Source organism: Cibotium barometz, chromosome 3, assembly GCF_041138505.1.
Source record: "Cibotium barometz isolate CiBa-2024 chromosome 3, ASM4113850v1, whole genome shotgun sequence".
In the NCBI taxonomy this organism is placed as follows: Eukaryota; Viridiplantae; Streptophyta; class Polypodiopsida; order Cyatheales; family Cibotiaceae; genus Cibotium; species Cibotium barometz.
Genome location: NC_141048.1, coordinates 70,370,231 through 70,385,830, shown reverse-complemented (window position 1 = coordinate 70,385,830; position 15,600 = coordinate 70,370,231). Strand labels below are relative to the sequence as shown.

The 15,600-nt window shown below is 44.2% G+C and overlaps 1 protein-coding gene across 1 annotated transcript in view; it reads left to right on the top strand.

Moving 5' to 3' along the window:
- The window catches only part of LOC147640487 (uncharacterized), an 88,156-nt gene extending 76,789 nt beyond the window's left edge, over positions 1-11,367 (top strand). The window contains exons 17-20 of the mRNA XM_086781262.1: positions 8,686-8,765; positions 8,928-8,973; positions 9,075-9,225; positions 9,322-11,367. Coding sequence (XP_086637388.1) covers positions 8,686-8,765; positions 8,928-8,973; positions 9,075-9,225; positions 9,322-10,820 — 1,776 coding nt within the window. The 3' untranslated portion in view covers positions 10,821-11,367. The remainder of the gene's footprint in view (positions 1-8,685; positions 8,766-8,927; positions 8,974-9,074; positions 9,226-9,321) is intronic.
- Positions 11,368-15,600: the final 4,233 nt, after the last annotated feature.

Sequence of the window (15,600 nt, the reverse complement as noted above, 5' to 3'; positions counted from 1 at the left end):
AAAGGAGTTACTTCTAGCAAGACTTTCCAGAACTTGTTGACATACTGTTGCACGCTTTCATTATCTCTTTGCTCAAGCCTGTCCCACTTTTGGGTGAGAGTTTGCTCCGCATTTGGTGGCAAAAACTGAGCATAGAATCTATCCTTAAATTCCTTCCAGGTGCAAATGGGGTCCTTGGTGATCTTTTCAGTGATCCACCAATGAGCAGCGGTCCCTTTTAAGAACATGCGAGCATGGCGTACTTTAGACTTTTCAGTGAAGTTCTCATCGCTAAAAGCAATGTCGAACTGTGCCACAACTGCCAACACTTTGGAAGCATCATGCTCTCCATGAAAAACATCAACCTTAACAGATTTGTCACCTGCTTTAAATTCCTTGAGCTTTATGGCATGAGGCTCATGGTCTTCTCTTTTTCTTTTCCTTTTATCCAACGGGGCAGCCCTATCTGCATGGGCTCCATGGGTCATCATAGAAGTTTCATGAGGCATGGTGGCATGTGCTCCACGAACTTGAGAGTCAAATGCATGTGCCTTTCCTGCATAAGGCAATGTCTCTCCATGAGACAATTCAGTGGGCAAAGCTCTTCTAGTTGCAGACCTATCACCCCTACCATGGGATACATGTCTTGAATGCATGTGACTTTCATGCCCTCCATGAGCACTAGCATACATATACCTGTCAGGCTTTGTGCCTTGTGGAGAAGATGCATGACGAGAGATGACTGTCACCTCTTCCTTTTGCATAAAAGACCTCAACCTTTGAGATGTGGGATCTCCATACTTCAAGCGAGGAGGATTTCTGAATTTCAGCTTTCCGTCGTCCCCCTCTTTGAGGTCAGTATCATTGCATCAACTTTCCTTGCTTCAATGGGGATCTTCATGCAAAAATTTTAACTCTTGCTCTTGTGCCTGCAAAAGCTTTCTCATATGTTCCATTTCAGCCCTCATTGCATCAGGCTCTTCTTCTAGCATGACTGTCTTTCCTCGAGACAGTTGACTCTTTGATTCACTATCATTAACCCTTTCAAGGGGCTTGTGCCTTCCTCGCAGAGCATCAGAACCACGAGAGGCAGTAGATGGACCCCTCGAATTAGGCACTTCCAAAGGGTTGCCTTGGCTGTCCATTGTGTTAAGTGTGCTAGAGGCGGGGTGTCCAATACACAAGTTCGTTTCCCCACTAGGAAGAGGGAAACAACCGTGCTCTGATACCAATGAAACCGATTCCGTCAAGTGGGAATAGACTCCGTTGGACACCCACACGCGTAATAGCACAACTTAATATCACAACTTGAAATGGACAACTTAAAAACAACTTGAAACTGAAATGAAATGAAATGAAATAGATGGACACCAGCACTGGGGCCGACCCTCCCCTCAATATATGATATATTTATTGGGAGTATTTAACAAATACAATGCTCCATCGGTTCAAAGAACCAGATGATGTCCATGTACAAATGAATACAGTACCAAACAAAAGGCTCGAAGTAGATGTTTGAAGTAGAGCGAGCACTTGCATGGTGTCCAGTCTCTACGGTCCTGTGCTTTCACTGGACTCCGCGGAGAGCGCCCCATTGGTGTTCCAGGACCACGCACAAACAAGCGCTCCCGTACTAACGCCTGCTCTCCCGATCTCAGCACCTTTGGACCGTGGTTCTCCAAGAGCTTGGACTACCCGGCACCGAACGGGTGTTGCCGTGGAGAGATTCCCTTATTAGATTTATCACAAAGTACTTTACTTAAAATCTGAAAATTCACTTACTTGTGGATGGTAGATGGAAGACCAATACCCGGATGTGTCTATGTAGAAGGTGTAGCCACCTAGGAGGTGTAAAGTCCTCTTGTAGCCGCCAATGGAAAAGAAGTGCAACCTCTTGCAAAAAGGAGATGGAGCAGCCGCCTTAGGAGAGGTAACGCCTCACTGTAGGAACACAGCCACCAGATGTAGAGGAGGTGGTGGCTGAGCCTAAAGAGGCGTGGAAGAGCAACCAATATATAGTCGCCTGGCTGCAGTGGAGAAAAGGCAGCATGGTGGAGGAGATGGAGGCGCCCAGTCACCTGCAGCGTGTTGGACAGAAGAAGCAGCCACCTTGTTGAGATGGCACAGCCGCCTGCAGGAGAGGAGATGGAGTAGGTGCACCTGTCTGCTGTAGATGGAGCACACAGCCACCAGCAAGGTCGCCTAGCGAAGAGAAGTAGACTGCTGGAGAATCAACACAACCTGCTGGACAGGGAGGAGTCGCCGACTGTAGCTCAGCCTGAATGGCAGGAAGCGTTTGGCTGCAGTTTGATAGGAGTAGAAGCGTAGCCTTCAGGTGGTGGCAGCTGCCTGCTGAATAGGCAGAGCAGCCTGCAGGAAAACAGGCGCAGCCACCTGTATGGGAGGAAGTGCAGCCGCTGTGCAGGGGAGGCAGCCGCCTGTTGGAGAAGAAAAGCAGCAGCTTGCTGGTGAACACGCGCAGCCTGAAGTGATGCAGGAAAACCAAGGTGATGAACGCCGGGATACCTACGATAGAAGTGGTGGCTCCCTTTTGTAAAGTTTGGAGGGGGAGTTGCACGACTAGAGTTGGCTGGCTCCCCACGTTTGCATGTGGGCGGCCAGCTCTTTGGTGGTGTGGGTAGGTGACCATGCACCCACCCCCACACACACACAAGATAAGTGAGGCTCCCCACCTTGGCCCCTAAGTGGGTGCCCACTTTTAAGTGAGTGTGGACATATAACCTTATAAAATGAAAGGTTAGAAATTAAAGTATTAAACCAACATGTGCAATATACTTACCCCACCTGTTCACATGCACCAAAACTCGTCAGAAGACAGAGCAAACTTCACGACTCACTGGCAGGCGTCCCCGCTCAGTAAGTGACACGTCAAGTAGGCAAACACAAAAATACAAGTCATGCGAAAACAGTTTCAAACATGCAGAACATGAGTGCATGTGCAAATAGTATCATGGACATATCTCCCGTTCATGGAACAAGTACAAAATATCTGTCGGGCACAAAATTGGCACGACGTAAAACATAAATCCTGGTCTTCCTATGGAGTGACAGTCCCATAGGTAAGACACAGTTCCAGGCACGAGCCTCCCTATGGAGTGACAGTCCCATAGGCAAGACACTGCACGAATACTGGCTCTTCCATGGCGTGACAATCCCATGGATAGAACACAGTCCAGGTCATACACGGGTTGCACCAATCTGGCTCCCGTCCATACGACACCTTCCTGCTAACACACTGGTGGCACCAGTCTGACTCCCGTCCATGTCAGCAAAATACTGGCCTCTTCACATGAGACACCAGCCTGGCCTCAAGTGAACGAGACACAAAAACTAGAGATGGACCAAATGGTCGGCCAATTGGTGACACCCTCAAACAGATATTTGCTGTCTGGGAGGGAACTTAAATGTTAGAGGACCTAGAGGACATGCATGGAGGAGGACTAGACACTTTCTGGGGCTGAGTACTCCACCTGTGAGGAGTTGATACTCACCATGAGAGGATGGGGACCGATGGCACCTGCTGGAGTTTGGTCGCATCCACGGGAGCCTCTACTTTCTTGGTTCAAATAGGAGGATGCACATACCGAACCTTTCACGCATTGACAGATTCTATGTGGATGCATGGGCTTGCAGCCGCAAAGGCATGATTGGCATCATTGGAGGCACCACTCTCTCAGATCATGCGCGTCCTCCACCTACAGGACGCCGAGAGATTGATTGAGGACATCAAGATAGGCAGGAAGATCAAGGAGATTTGGGAAGCTCTTTCTCTCTCTGAGACAGGGCTCAGCTGCAGCGGATTTAGACTTGGGTCTTGGAGACATTGCCACTCTCTTACAGAGTGCAGCCCATGCCAGACTCATCTCGTCTCGAGAGCAAGAGGAGCCTTCACAGGAGTTAGCTTCCCTGCAGCACCTTCAAGAGCAGACCCCAGATAGCCCTTGGCTGGAGGCCCATATGTGAAGGGAGCTAAAGAACACTGGGGCCCTGCCCTGTGGAGCAAACGGCGACCCCACTGCAGCTGCGCGAGCGTATCCAAACCTAAAGCTTCACAGAGCACAATAGTAAGACCTGTACACGCACACCTGCAAGCGCACACACGCGCACACACGGACACAACCGCAGCTCTGATACCAGTTGAAGGAGCTAAAGAAGCTCAACTGAAACAGTTAGGGTTTCATGTGGGAGACACACACAGAGAAGAAGGGAGAGAGAGAGAGAGACATGTGGGGATAAGTCAACTCACAAAGTATGAGTGTGTGACTCCCCTATCACACATGTATATTTGCACTAGTACTTATAGTGCACTTAGTACATTAAAAGTACTAAGTGTACTATGTACTATAAAACTTATGGGCTTGTACACACTATAAGGGTGGGCATAATGCCTTTACCCCAACAATATTGAGACTGCCCGCATAGAGATTCACTCGATTGAGGAGAGGGGGGTTGAGTTCAGGTATCATGCCCGTGCATCTATGTGGACCCAGGCAGGAGATAGGGTCACTCAGGATTTTTGTTGGCTGACAGAGACAGGGTCTGCAGACTTAGGAGTACAGCTAGTACCATTGTGTCAGATCCCTCCACGTGTATGCCATTGCCACAGTTTTTTGAGCTTCCCCTTCTCTAGTGACGAGCCGAGAGAGACTCTTCGGGTCTGGGTTGTATGCCTTTTGTGCACTGGAAGAGAGAGTCGGGATGTATGCCTTTTGCGCAGGGGAGAAGCTGCAGGCTGAATTTGCACAAGGAGGGGGGCAAGGTGGCGGACCTTTAGGCGACGACTTCCAAGCCCCTACTAGGCACCACCTGAGAGAGAGAGAGAGAGAGAGAGAGAGAGAGAGAGATGAGAATTGGTCCTTGTTTCCTCTTTGGTCTGCATCTTTCCATTGTAAATTGTCCACTGGGTTTTTAATGAAGTGCAAACGCCCAAACTTATTATTAAGTGTGGGTGCCCATAGTTTAATGAAGTGTAGGTGCCCTTTAGTTTAATGAACTGTGGAGCTGCAAGATAGAGATAGCACCAAAAACGCTTACTTGTATAAAATAAAAAGTTGGGGACATTCTTATCACTTGCCATTAACGCATAAGCTATGTCAGCATACATTTTCATGCACACAATCTTGCAGGCACTTTTTCGGGCGTACCCAACCTAGTAGGATGACCACACACAAATTAAGTAGGCATGAGAACAGTGCATCCAACACATTTTTCATGCATACATGTGCACAAGATGTATCGGACAATCTCCCATTCTAAATAGCTTGTACTTGCGCTATTCCTTGGATGTAGGTGCAAACACAGGGTGGGGTCTTCAAATCCAAGCCAATTGTGTCTAGGTGCGGAGATGAGGTCCTAGCCCAATCTGAGCGGGTCTAGGTGCGGACATGAGGTCCTAGATGCAAACACGAGGGTCCCCTAGGCTAGTCCCATAAGCCCGAAGCACCGATAAATGTCTAGGTGGTGGCAAGGACCTAGAGAGGTCACAAGCTTGTTCTTAATAGCAGTAGTATTGCTAGGCCAAGATAGATCTTACTTCATCACTTTGGTGGATTAGTGCTATGGTTGTAATAAGCAACACTTAAGTGGTATGTGACTTCGATGCTAGAAGAGAGGTAAGTAGCAAGGTTAGAGCTGAAAGGTTGTAGACAATTCTTTATAAATGGTCAAACTCACACTTCATTCCTGTTAAGGAGAAGGGGTGACATAGATATGTCTTGGATGGACATTAGCAATGGCAAGATGCCTATAGATAGTATGTACTTATGCAATTAGCAATAGTGTGGACTTAGAAAAAGTCTATTATGCACTGCTACAGGGTGAGCATGTTGTTTATGAGTAGACTTCAATAAGTCATTCAATTCAAGTATGTTATTAGGGCCAAATTACCAAGGTGCAGATTGCGTACTATGGGATGCATATGTCGCTTTCTCTAACTGTTGAATGCAAGGGGGAAGGAAAGAAGCTCAAGTTAAACTCTGGAGACATGGAAGTAGCATGGGTTTTTAGTGTTAGGTGAAGCTTAGAAAGTTGAACCTAGGTATCAACATCTTGGTCTTGAGTTGTCATCAAGAATGATGAATGTTGTTAAGGGGCTGAGATTATCACGAGCCTAGTTAGTTGGCTAGCAAATTTGCAAGGATCAAGTGAATCAAGGCCAACAATCTAATGCTTTGGGCAAGGATCAATTAATTGAGACCAAGAGATGAACCAAACTGCTTGAGGACAAGTGTAGCGAACCGGAAGATCTCACCGTGATGAAGGGCTAACGGGTACCAATCATTTGGAAGATATTTTTTGCTACTTTCTTCACTTGCATTGTGGAAAGAAGTAGTAGTTTCACAAGGCTGGGCCTTGGGCTGCCCACTGATGATGCTTGATGTATTTCACTCCTTAATGGTAATGAAAATGTCAATTTAAGAAGAGGGGGGGACTATCCCATCTTCTGGCCCTAATGTTATGCAAATGTTCATGATGGAAAGACGCCAAATCTTTTGATATATACTTGTGAAATGATGTTTCGATGCTAATGCTAATTTCAATGGTTAATTACAGTGTTTAAGTGCAAATACTCCTGATTGCACCTTGAGATCCCATCCCTATGTGATCACACGTGAATCCATCAAACTGAGACACTCAACTAGTTTTAAATTTATTCACTGCCTTGCCCCTGGCAAAGGCTCAAGTGAAGCTTCATGACTGCGAACATTCTTGTCAATTGCCTCTTGCACTTGTTACTTGAGCATATCAACATACATTTCATTTGCCCAAAGACCTCTCACAATTGAGAGTAGAATCATTGTTTTTCCTTCATCGTGTACTTGAAACACATGAAATTGAATGGCAAGGTGAAAGTTTTGATTCTTATCGATATTTCAGCAGTGAATCCTCAAGATTTAAGAGCTGTTGCAGAATTTGTAGGTTTGAAATTAGGGTTTGCAAACCCTAATTCTTGGTACGCAGCACATGGTCGTGTTCCTCTATGTGGGGGACACAATCAAATAGAAGTCGAACAATAGCTGAAAATAGCTAGTAATGGGTTGTAAAACAGTTCTTCTCGCAGTTCTAGAGCTATAAAAATTGCTCCCCATTAAGAGTAGGATGAAGATAATCGATTGTAGTAGCCTGTAGAGGAGAGCAAGCTATAGCTCTAGGGTTTTTCAACAAATAGGTTTTTCTCCTTCATAAGCTATAAGCAAAAATTCAAAATCAGTTTTTTTTTCTAGAGAGAGGAGAGAGAATATTAAGTTGTGGCCGCATGGGGTGATTTGGTTTGGGAAGCAGTGCCATGTGTCCCCTGAGTTGGCCCCTTGAGTCATAAGGTGGTTTCCTACGCCCAAAGCCCAAATTTTGGGGCTTTCGAGTTTTGTCTTGTCCATGGCCATGTACATGCACAAGGTTATAAGCCTAGGAAATTAGGGATTTGTGACAACAAGAGGTCCAAAAGATATCAACATACATGGTGGCATAAGTATTCCTTCTTGTGGGTCGGGTTAGCCTCAATAGCAAAATAACATTGGTATGGGCAATGAAAGTCGTATCGTCACATTCCGTGGCCTCCAGCCTAGGGATTGGGCCCCAGGTATGTGGTTGATCAGAGGCGTTGCTCCGCAAGTTTGGCATTTATTTGGAGGACAAATTACGTGCATAGTTGTCACGGTACGAAAATACGATACCTTAAGTATGATATGAAATTTTCGGATACCGTATGATAAAATACGGTTTTTTTTTAACACTTACAAACTATGGAGCTTCAAGCTTGAATGTGAGGGAAGTTTGGGGGGGGGGGGGGGGACTCGGGAGGAGTCTATACTGCTTGAGAAACTAGAACATGGAGATGTGTCTCTCCTAGTTGGATCTCCCAATTGTCTCCAAAAAAGAACCTGCATGGGTAATGCAATACCAAAGGTCTCCCAGTGTAGCGTTTATGACTAAGGGACCGTCCTTGCACAAATACAAGCAATGCATCTAGGGTGATAGGTTTAGGGACTCCTCTCTAGATCAAAATGGCCATGTCCAAATCTTCTCCCTCTACATAACTTGAGGATCTGACTGTCTAGCCTACCTATACCAGGGATCTCCAAGTGATGTAGCAAGATTCTCTCATCCTACCAATCAAGTGTACACTACCAGTCTACCTTGCCAAATTTTTTAGGTCTCTCAGCAACCCCATATAGAATACTGAGTGGACACGAAAGTTGCGAACTATTGCAAGCATTTAGGATCTTTGTTAAGCAGAATTTCTATAATTTTTTTTAACATTTGGAATTTTTTCTCAAGGTTGGTAGGGGGAGGGGGGCCTCGTACCGTACGGTACGAATGGGTTTGTACCGGTACGAGAAACAACTATGATTATGTGTAGCCTATTTTGAACTTAAATCATTCTTCAGCCAACCCTTTCAGTCCCTCTCCATGGTTGTGAAGGCAGCAGTTAAATATGATGTTTGGTGGTTGCAACGCATTCATTAGCAAGGTTTGACCGGCACCTAGATCCTGCCATGTTTGATCAAAAGAAATGGTTGAACCAAGGCAATTATGCTAGTCTCTCTCAAGAACATAGAAAGACATCTTCAGGCTAGCATGCACTGACTGCCCTAGTCTTGGTTGAGAGATACCTCTGCACAAGTATTGATCTAGGCTTGGTTGTGGACTCATTCCTCTCTCTGCTTGTATTGCTGTTAAATCCAGGTGCTGGAATTTCTAGCAGTTAAGCGTATCCTGACAGCTGAGCAGATAAATTCTGAGCCTCTTTGTTACGGAGCGGAAAGGTTAGTAATTCTACATATCATATCAATTCTGAGGGAACCGCTGAATATGAAGCTGACAATCGCCATGATGTTGGGGTTGGAGCTTGGATTAACTCTGATTTTCAATGTTCTAAGCAGCTGTTTTTTTTTTTTGGGGCCCTTTTTCTTGTGTCTTTTGGACAGTGTAAGAGATACGATCTTTCAGCTTTGTCGACATGCTGATACTGAGGTACTTCGAACTTCTCTATCTTTTCTGGGAAATGCATCTTCAAAAGCCATGCACACTGAGGCTGCCTCGGATGCCTGTTGATAGTTTAATTGTACTTCTAGGTTCAGCAAATCGCACGCCGATTCCGAGAGAATTGGCTGAATCGGAGTTCTCCTCGTAAGCCATTCAGAGGTGCACAAGGGCTCTCTTCAGAGCATCCAAGTCGGCGGCTTTTCTCCAGGCAGATTCAGCATGACGATCCTGGAGCTGATGGTACTTACTTTTCAGTGGACTTTTTTGGGAAGCAGTAGGGTGAGGGTTTTTTTTTTTTTTAGTTTTTATTTTCCTGATCATGTGTGAATGGCTCAGGTGATATTTCCTTCAAGAATTCTATTGCAGCTCCACATGATGAGGTTACAAGGAAACGCAAAAGGCCTAGCAGGTGGGATCAACCATCACAAGAGGTGCTGGATACAACCTTGGCAGGTGGCCTGCCACAAAGCTTTTGGCCCTTCAATGCAAGCAATCTTCTACTTGGTAGCAGTCAACAGAGCGGTGCCTCAGATCACACTCTTCGGCAAACTGAAAGTGCCTTATCTGATGAGCTTGGTACAATGCATCCTGGCCCGCCTTCTTTTCCTGCCATTGATCCCCAGCATCATGCTCTTGCTGCACACACAGGAACACATCTATCTGGTGTGGTGAGTGGAATTCCTGTAGAGCAGTTCATGGCAGGATCATCTTTGGGGTTCATCTCACAACAGGGTTCTGTTTGTGTTGGCATACCAGTGGCACAGTTTCATGGGGCTTGTACCTCTGGGTCAGACTCTTCTTACTTTCCCCAAATGTTTGCTTCCGCTCATCAAATGAACCATACTGATGATGGGCATGCCATGCCCTCCAGCTCAAGAGTACTGCTGGAACTACAAGATCTTAAGGTGCCTGAAAGCGAGGTTGATCCACCTGATCAAGCTGGTGAAGAGCCCAACATAACATTTGGTATTGCCCCCTCTCAGTTTTTTCAACAGATGCATGGGCTGTTTGGTTCAGCATTTCATCCCTGGCAGTTGCAAGCCCTTATGGCTCCTCATGCCTGGGGCCCTCATCTCTCAGGAGATGCAAGAAGAAGGGATTTAAGCTTTCTGAATGAATCTGGCCCAGTGTGTTGGTCATCTGAGTTTAATGGATCGGATGAAGGTGTTGCTATGACAGCAGAGCCAGGTGGAGCATTAGGCTATGAGATAGAGCCTGAGCCACCAGTCCCAGGTTTATCGCCGCCTCCCCCTCTTGCTCTACCCCCTCCTCCGCCAGCTCAAACTTTGAAACGTGTTGGTGGTCGGCAGCACATGGGAAATGAACACCTAGGGAGAGGCAATATGCCTAATCAGCAGTGTAGTTCTGGTTCATGGAAAACATATAAATGGAATTCTCCCAGGTGGTCAAAATTTCATGGACACAAGCACAGGAACTATGGATTTAAGAGGGACTTCAGCTATTACCGAAGGAATAACCGGCAGAGCTTTCCAAGGCAGGGGTCCTTCTCACGTCCCCATGGTGATTGGGAGGATGCCTCTCATAGGCAACATTCAGATAGGCCTTGGGGTTATTCCAATTCTCGTGTTGTGGATCGTGAAGAGTTTATGGATACAGAGGTTGATCGAGAACCTTATGGAGTCTGCCACAATGAGTCATTTGAACAGACAGGGAATCCCTCTACTGGTATGCCGTTGGAAAGGCCTTGGGGATATGGACAGGAAGGGTACTTCAGTGAGGATGTTGATAATTATTCAAATATTCCAGGGGAGTTCTCACATGAGAGGGGTAAAGATGCAATAAACACTAGGAGTGTGGATAATGAGGGAAGCTAATTTTGTGATTTATTGTTCTTTTATGGTTTGTTGGACATCCGCCTCCCCATTTGCCTGTCATTTGTCCATGGATCTTCTGTTCTTGGTGGAGTTCCCCTGCAAGCCATCATGCTTTTGTTGTCCGGCTAGTTTCTCTACTAACTCTCAGGACCACCTGTAAAATGAAATTCATTTTTCGAGCAGAAAGCAGCAGGGCAGATTTCCTTTGTGTGTGGCAGGGGTTGTACTAGTGCACAGCAACAGGGCAAAGCTCTGAAAGAAAGGTCTGTTCAAATTGTGATATTCTTGTCTGGACATTTTGTTTGGACATACCCATTTCGTACAACTGACACAATCAACCATGGTCTAGGACCAAATTTTTTTGCATGCATTAGGGGAGAGGCTCTTTGTATGTTCGGGCCTGCTTGGATTTCAGAAGGAACTTTGATCATTTATATGAAGGCCTAAATTATCGTGCTCAATCCCCTAAGAGCTCAGTAAGCTTTGACTTGGAAATTAAATTGTTAATCTGTTTTGGGCATTTTATTTACTTACACGTGCTTCTCAAGGGATCTGTTTGAGAGAGAATAGCCTTTGTATGCCAAACAGGGCTGCGTTATTATTTTCCCAGTTGTGATTTGTATATGCAGGAGGACCTAAGCTTGACGAAAAACGTCCAGGAGTATTTTATGTATCACTATAATTTATGTATTATTTATTTAATTAAACTGAATTATAGTCAGATTATGAACACAGCCAAGAAAATATTGGTGAGGCACTTGGTGTGGGCAATGTCAAAATATGCTTAGCAAATATAAGTTCATTCAGAGCCAGAGCACATACCAAATCGATGGGAACTTGGGCTCATGCTTGATGTTTTTTTCACTCCAGGTGTAATTTCCAAGGGGCTGAAGAAGCTCGCTTTTGATAAGGCGACATACATGCTCAGGATTTTTTTTATTTGTTTTATTTTATTTTTTCCCGAGTTGTTAAAATGGTCAGGTAATCAAGCACCAAGTTGGATATGGGATCTATAGCTCAAAAACTACGTCATGTTCATGTCCATGGCAAATCTTTTCAGCACTAGTGGAATGAAGCTCAGCACATGGGCTAAAAGCACGAGGACAATCAGGTTTTAAGCCATAACAGTTCACCTTTTTACAATTCACATAATGGAAAGAGGCTGTTTTGCTGTTTTGGAGACATAGCTTATGAAGAATTAGTCAGTCATGCCTTCAACTCCTGTATGGGGATATAATCCTCAGGTTTTGCTGTTTTGCTGTTTTGGAGACATAGCTTTGAAGAATTAGTCAGTCATGCATTCAACTCCTGCATGGGGATACAATCCTCAGGTTTTCCTGTGTTGTTTTCAACATTTTTATGAAGCCCTATTTTGGGCAAAAAAAGAAGTGCGCCTTGTTTCAGCTGCAGTGGATGGAAATGGCTGTAGCTGGTTGGGCCATAGCAATGGTGCACACACTTTGCTGATCCTCCTCATGGATTGGTACACAGACACACACATGATCTACGCAGAGGCCGTGCGAGTGCGTTACAGAAGAAATTATGTTTTGTGTTTGCAACGTCCGCAAATTGGCTGCAGATCCTTTGCAGGAAGCAGATTTTCATTTTAAGCCATATTGATGGCTACTAGAAGTGTTGGGACACAGGTTTGTATGAAATATAAAAAATTTATGCTAAAGTCCAGTCAATTTGCTGGATAGATGCTAGCTAATGTTCCCTTATCGGCTGTTTTGATGAATTCTCTTGTACATATCAGTCTCTCTCTCTCACCACACAAAAAGCTAAAACAGAAGGTGTTTTATCCATTCCCGAATTTGTCCACATGCATTTGCTTCCAGCATGCCAAAAACTGTCTACCTACTTGAGAAGAGGAGCGGCTTCATGAGACCGAAGATTATCTCACGACCCTAGCAAACAAACTAAGCCTCGCTATTGAGGCACCTGACACCATGACTTGCAAGAGACTGGTATCAACATCAAGACAGTGGTCGAGGAAAATTTTAGAGGCACACATAAAATCAAACTCATAGTTGACGATGAGGAAATGAATTGAGGCAATCAAAGGCCTTTACATTAAGGTGGGTGGTTTATCCAATGGATGGTACATTGGTGGGGATGAGGAGGGGTTCTTTTATATTCAACCATGTGAAGTTGTGCGAAACAAAAGAACCACCCTCGGAAGATTGTTCTTGATGCATGGTCTACTGATTGGCTGGTAGCCCCCCTTCCCCCCCCCCCCCCCCTCTCCCTTTTGCTAGATCAGAGATTTAGCTTAAGACGGAGTAGGTTTGTAATGTGCGTCATAGGTCATCTTGGCATCTAGAAGACATTGACAGTTGTATATTCATTTGTCTCTCATAGGTCGAGTTCGGCCGCTAGTAGACGTTAATACAACTTTCTTTCTTTCTTTCTCTCTCTCTCTCTCACACACACACACACACAAAACGAATGAGAGAGCGCTCTCAACTCTCTCACAACCGCCCACCCACCCATGAGAGAGAGAGAGAGAGAGAGAGAGAGAGAGAGAGAGTAATCAAACAATTTGAGAGTCCTCTTAACCCTATATCATGCCTAATACCTATGCATTCACAACCTAATATAATTCTAAGATTTTCATAACATCATAGAAACTTCAACTTAACCACATTAGGACTTACAATGATTAAAAGCATCAACAATCGATGTATGCAACCAAGAAAAAAATGGCATAGTTGAGTTCAAGCATCACCTTACTGTAAGCTTCATTTACAATGTGTACATTTACGTTAGCAAGCTCTTCACATTTACTATATGCAAGATATTTTTGTATTAGCTTATTCCATTTGATTATTTTTGTCATTTTGTATAGTAAATTAAGATATGGGACCAAAAGACTACAAGAAATTTCAAGGAGTCGATTCAAAATGAAAGAGGAGTGTTATTTTTCATGATGTAATGTCTTAGAAATTGTTTAGGAGGACTCTAGACCTCTATTGGCTCCATATAAGTGTACTCTTGTTCTGGCTTCTCATTCTTAAGAATCTCATTGATATTATAGGAGTCACTTATTACGGAGAAGGGGATTGAGGTGAGAAAAGTGGGTGGTAAGGGCATTTTAAGTGCATGTAATATCCCTTGTTGGGGCATAATTTACCCCTAATCAGGCCTTTCCATTTGTGGACCTAGTGAGTAGAGTTTCCAAGGTCAAATAACACCTCGGGTTAGGTTGCAAGGTAAGCATAATTGTTGTGCTTGTAAAATTTCCCTCTTTGTGAATATAAGTGACCTTATGAGTCTAGCCTATGTAGCATCATTTGATTTTCTAGGGAAGTTAGTAGATCTACAATTTGCTTCCTATCTAGAAGTTCTTCGCTCTTTTCATTGTCCTTAGCCCTACCCTAGTCATCTAATTTACTAGGGTGGTTGCCAAATCTTCAATTAGCTTCCCATCTAGGAGATCTTTTCCCATTTTATCAACCTTAGATATTGATGTGTTATATGATACTTCTAACCATGCCCTTCTTGGTTGTTAATGTGAATGAACACCCTTGAAGTTATTATCAAAGTTTATTGATAATTCGAAGGAACTTATCCTTTGACTTAAAGAGCATTATGAAGAGTTCCTTCTAGTAGGAACCTACCAACTAGTCTTTTGTCCATGAATCAGTCACATTGATTGCATCTAGAATTGAGTTATCTAGCTCAACTAACTAATGTAGTCCCTTACAAACTCAACTCAAGTCCTTCTAGGAACCCTATGCTAGTCTTTTGTCCATGAATCAGTCACATTCATTACATTCAGAATTGAGATATCTAGCTCAATTATTGGAGTCCTTTACAAACTCATAGTCCAATTACGTGTCATTATACAATTGTGGCTAATAGGAACACATCTAGTTCCTTATTTGGAGAACTTGGTAATGAAGACCCATTTTGAGAAATTGAAGTGTGCCTCATCTTTCAGTTTTAGTGATCTAAACCACCAAAACCAGTCTTTTTGTTAAGCATAAGTCCAAAAGCACTTACCTTAACTTGGTCTTAAACTTGTTCAAATGCCTCATAGATTTTATTGAACATTTGTAGGGGTAAGATTGGGTCACATGCTCCATCATATTTGCTCACACAAATCGAAGTATCTTGCCCTTTGTTACACTACGACTTTGAACAAAGAGGCATGTCAATGGCTAGAAGTTGTTTTATATATCCATATGAATTATATTGCTCATACGACTCATAGAACTCCTATTCCGGACTTGCAGAGTCTACTAGCAAATTCATTGAGTATTACTGTTTTATTGGTGTGATTTTCCCAGAGAAATCTGTTCGGAAGGTGATAATAGTGGAGGTGGGTATGGCATTGGTGGCAATCTCTGCCTCTCAGTAAGGGGTTTTGATAAATGAGCACTAGATTATGTGTTGGTTGAGGTGCATTTGGAATCGTGGGTAGGGCTAGTGGTTTCTTTGGCATCGGGAGCATGGGTTGTGGTGCTGGAGTCCAACCTATTGGGATCCCTTGGTACCAAAAATGGGAGGTTTCCTCTGGTACTAGCAATGAGTACAAAACTTTTGTTGTTGTTGATTTGGAAAGATAAGCAGGTTTGGTTCTCTGAGCCTCGAAGGATTGATGAGGTGGTACCATTGGGATCCCTTGGTACCAACAATGGAAGGTTTCTTGTGGTGCTAGTAGCAAGAGTACAAAACTATTGTTGTCTTGGTTTGGGAAGATGAGCAGGTTTGGTTCTCTGAGCCTCGAGGGATCTAGAAGGTGGTGCCATTTGGAAACCCCCCTTCCTATTTCCAT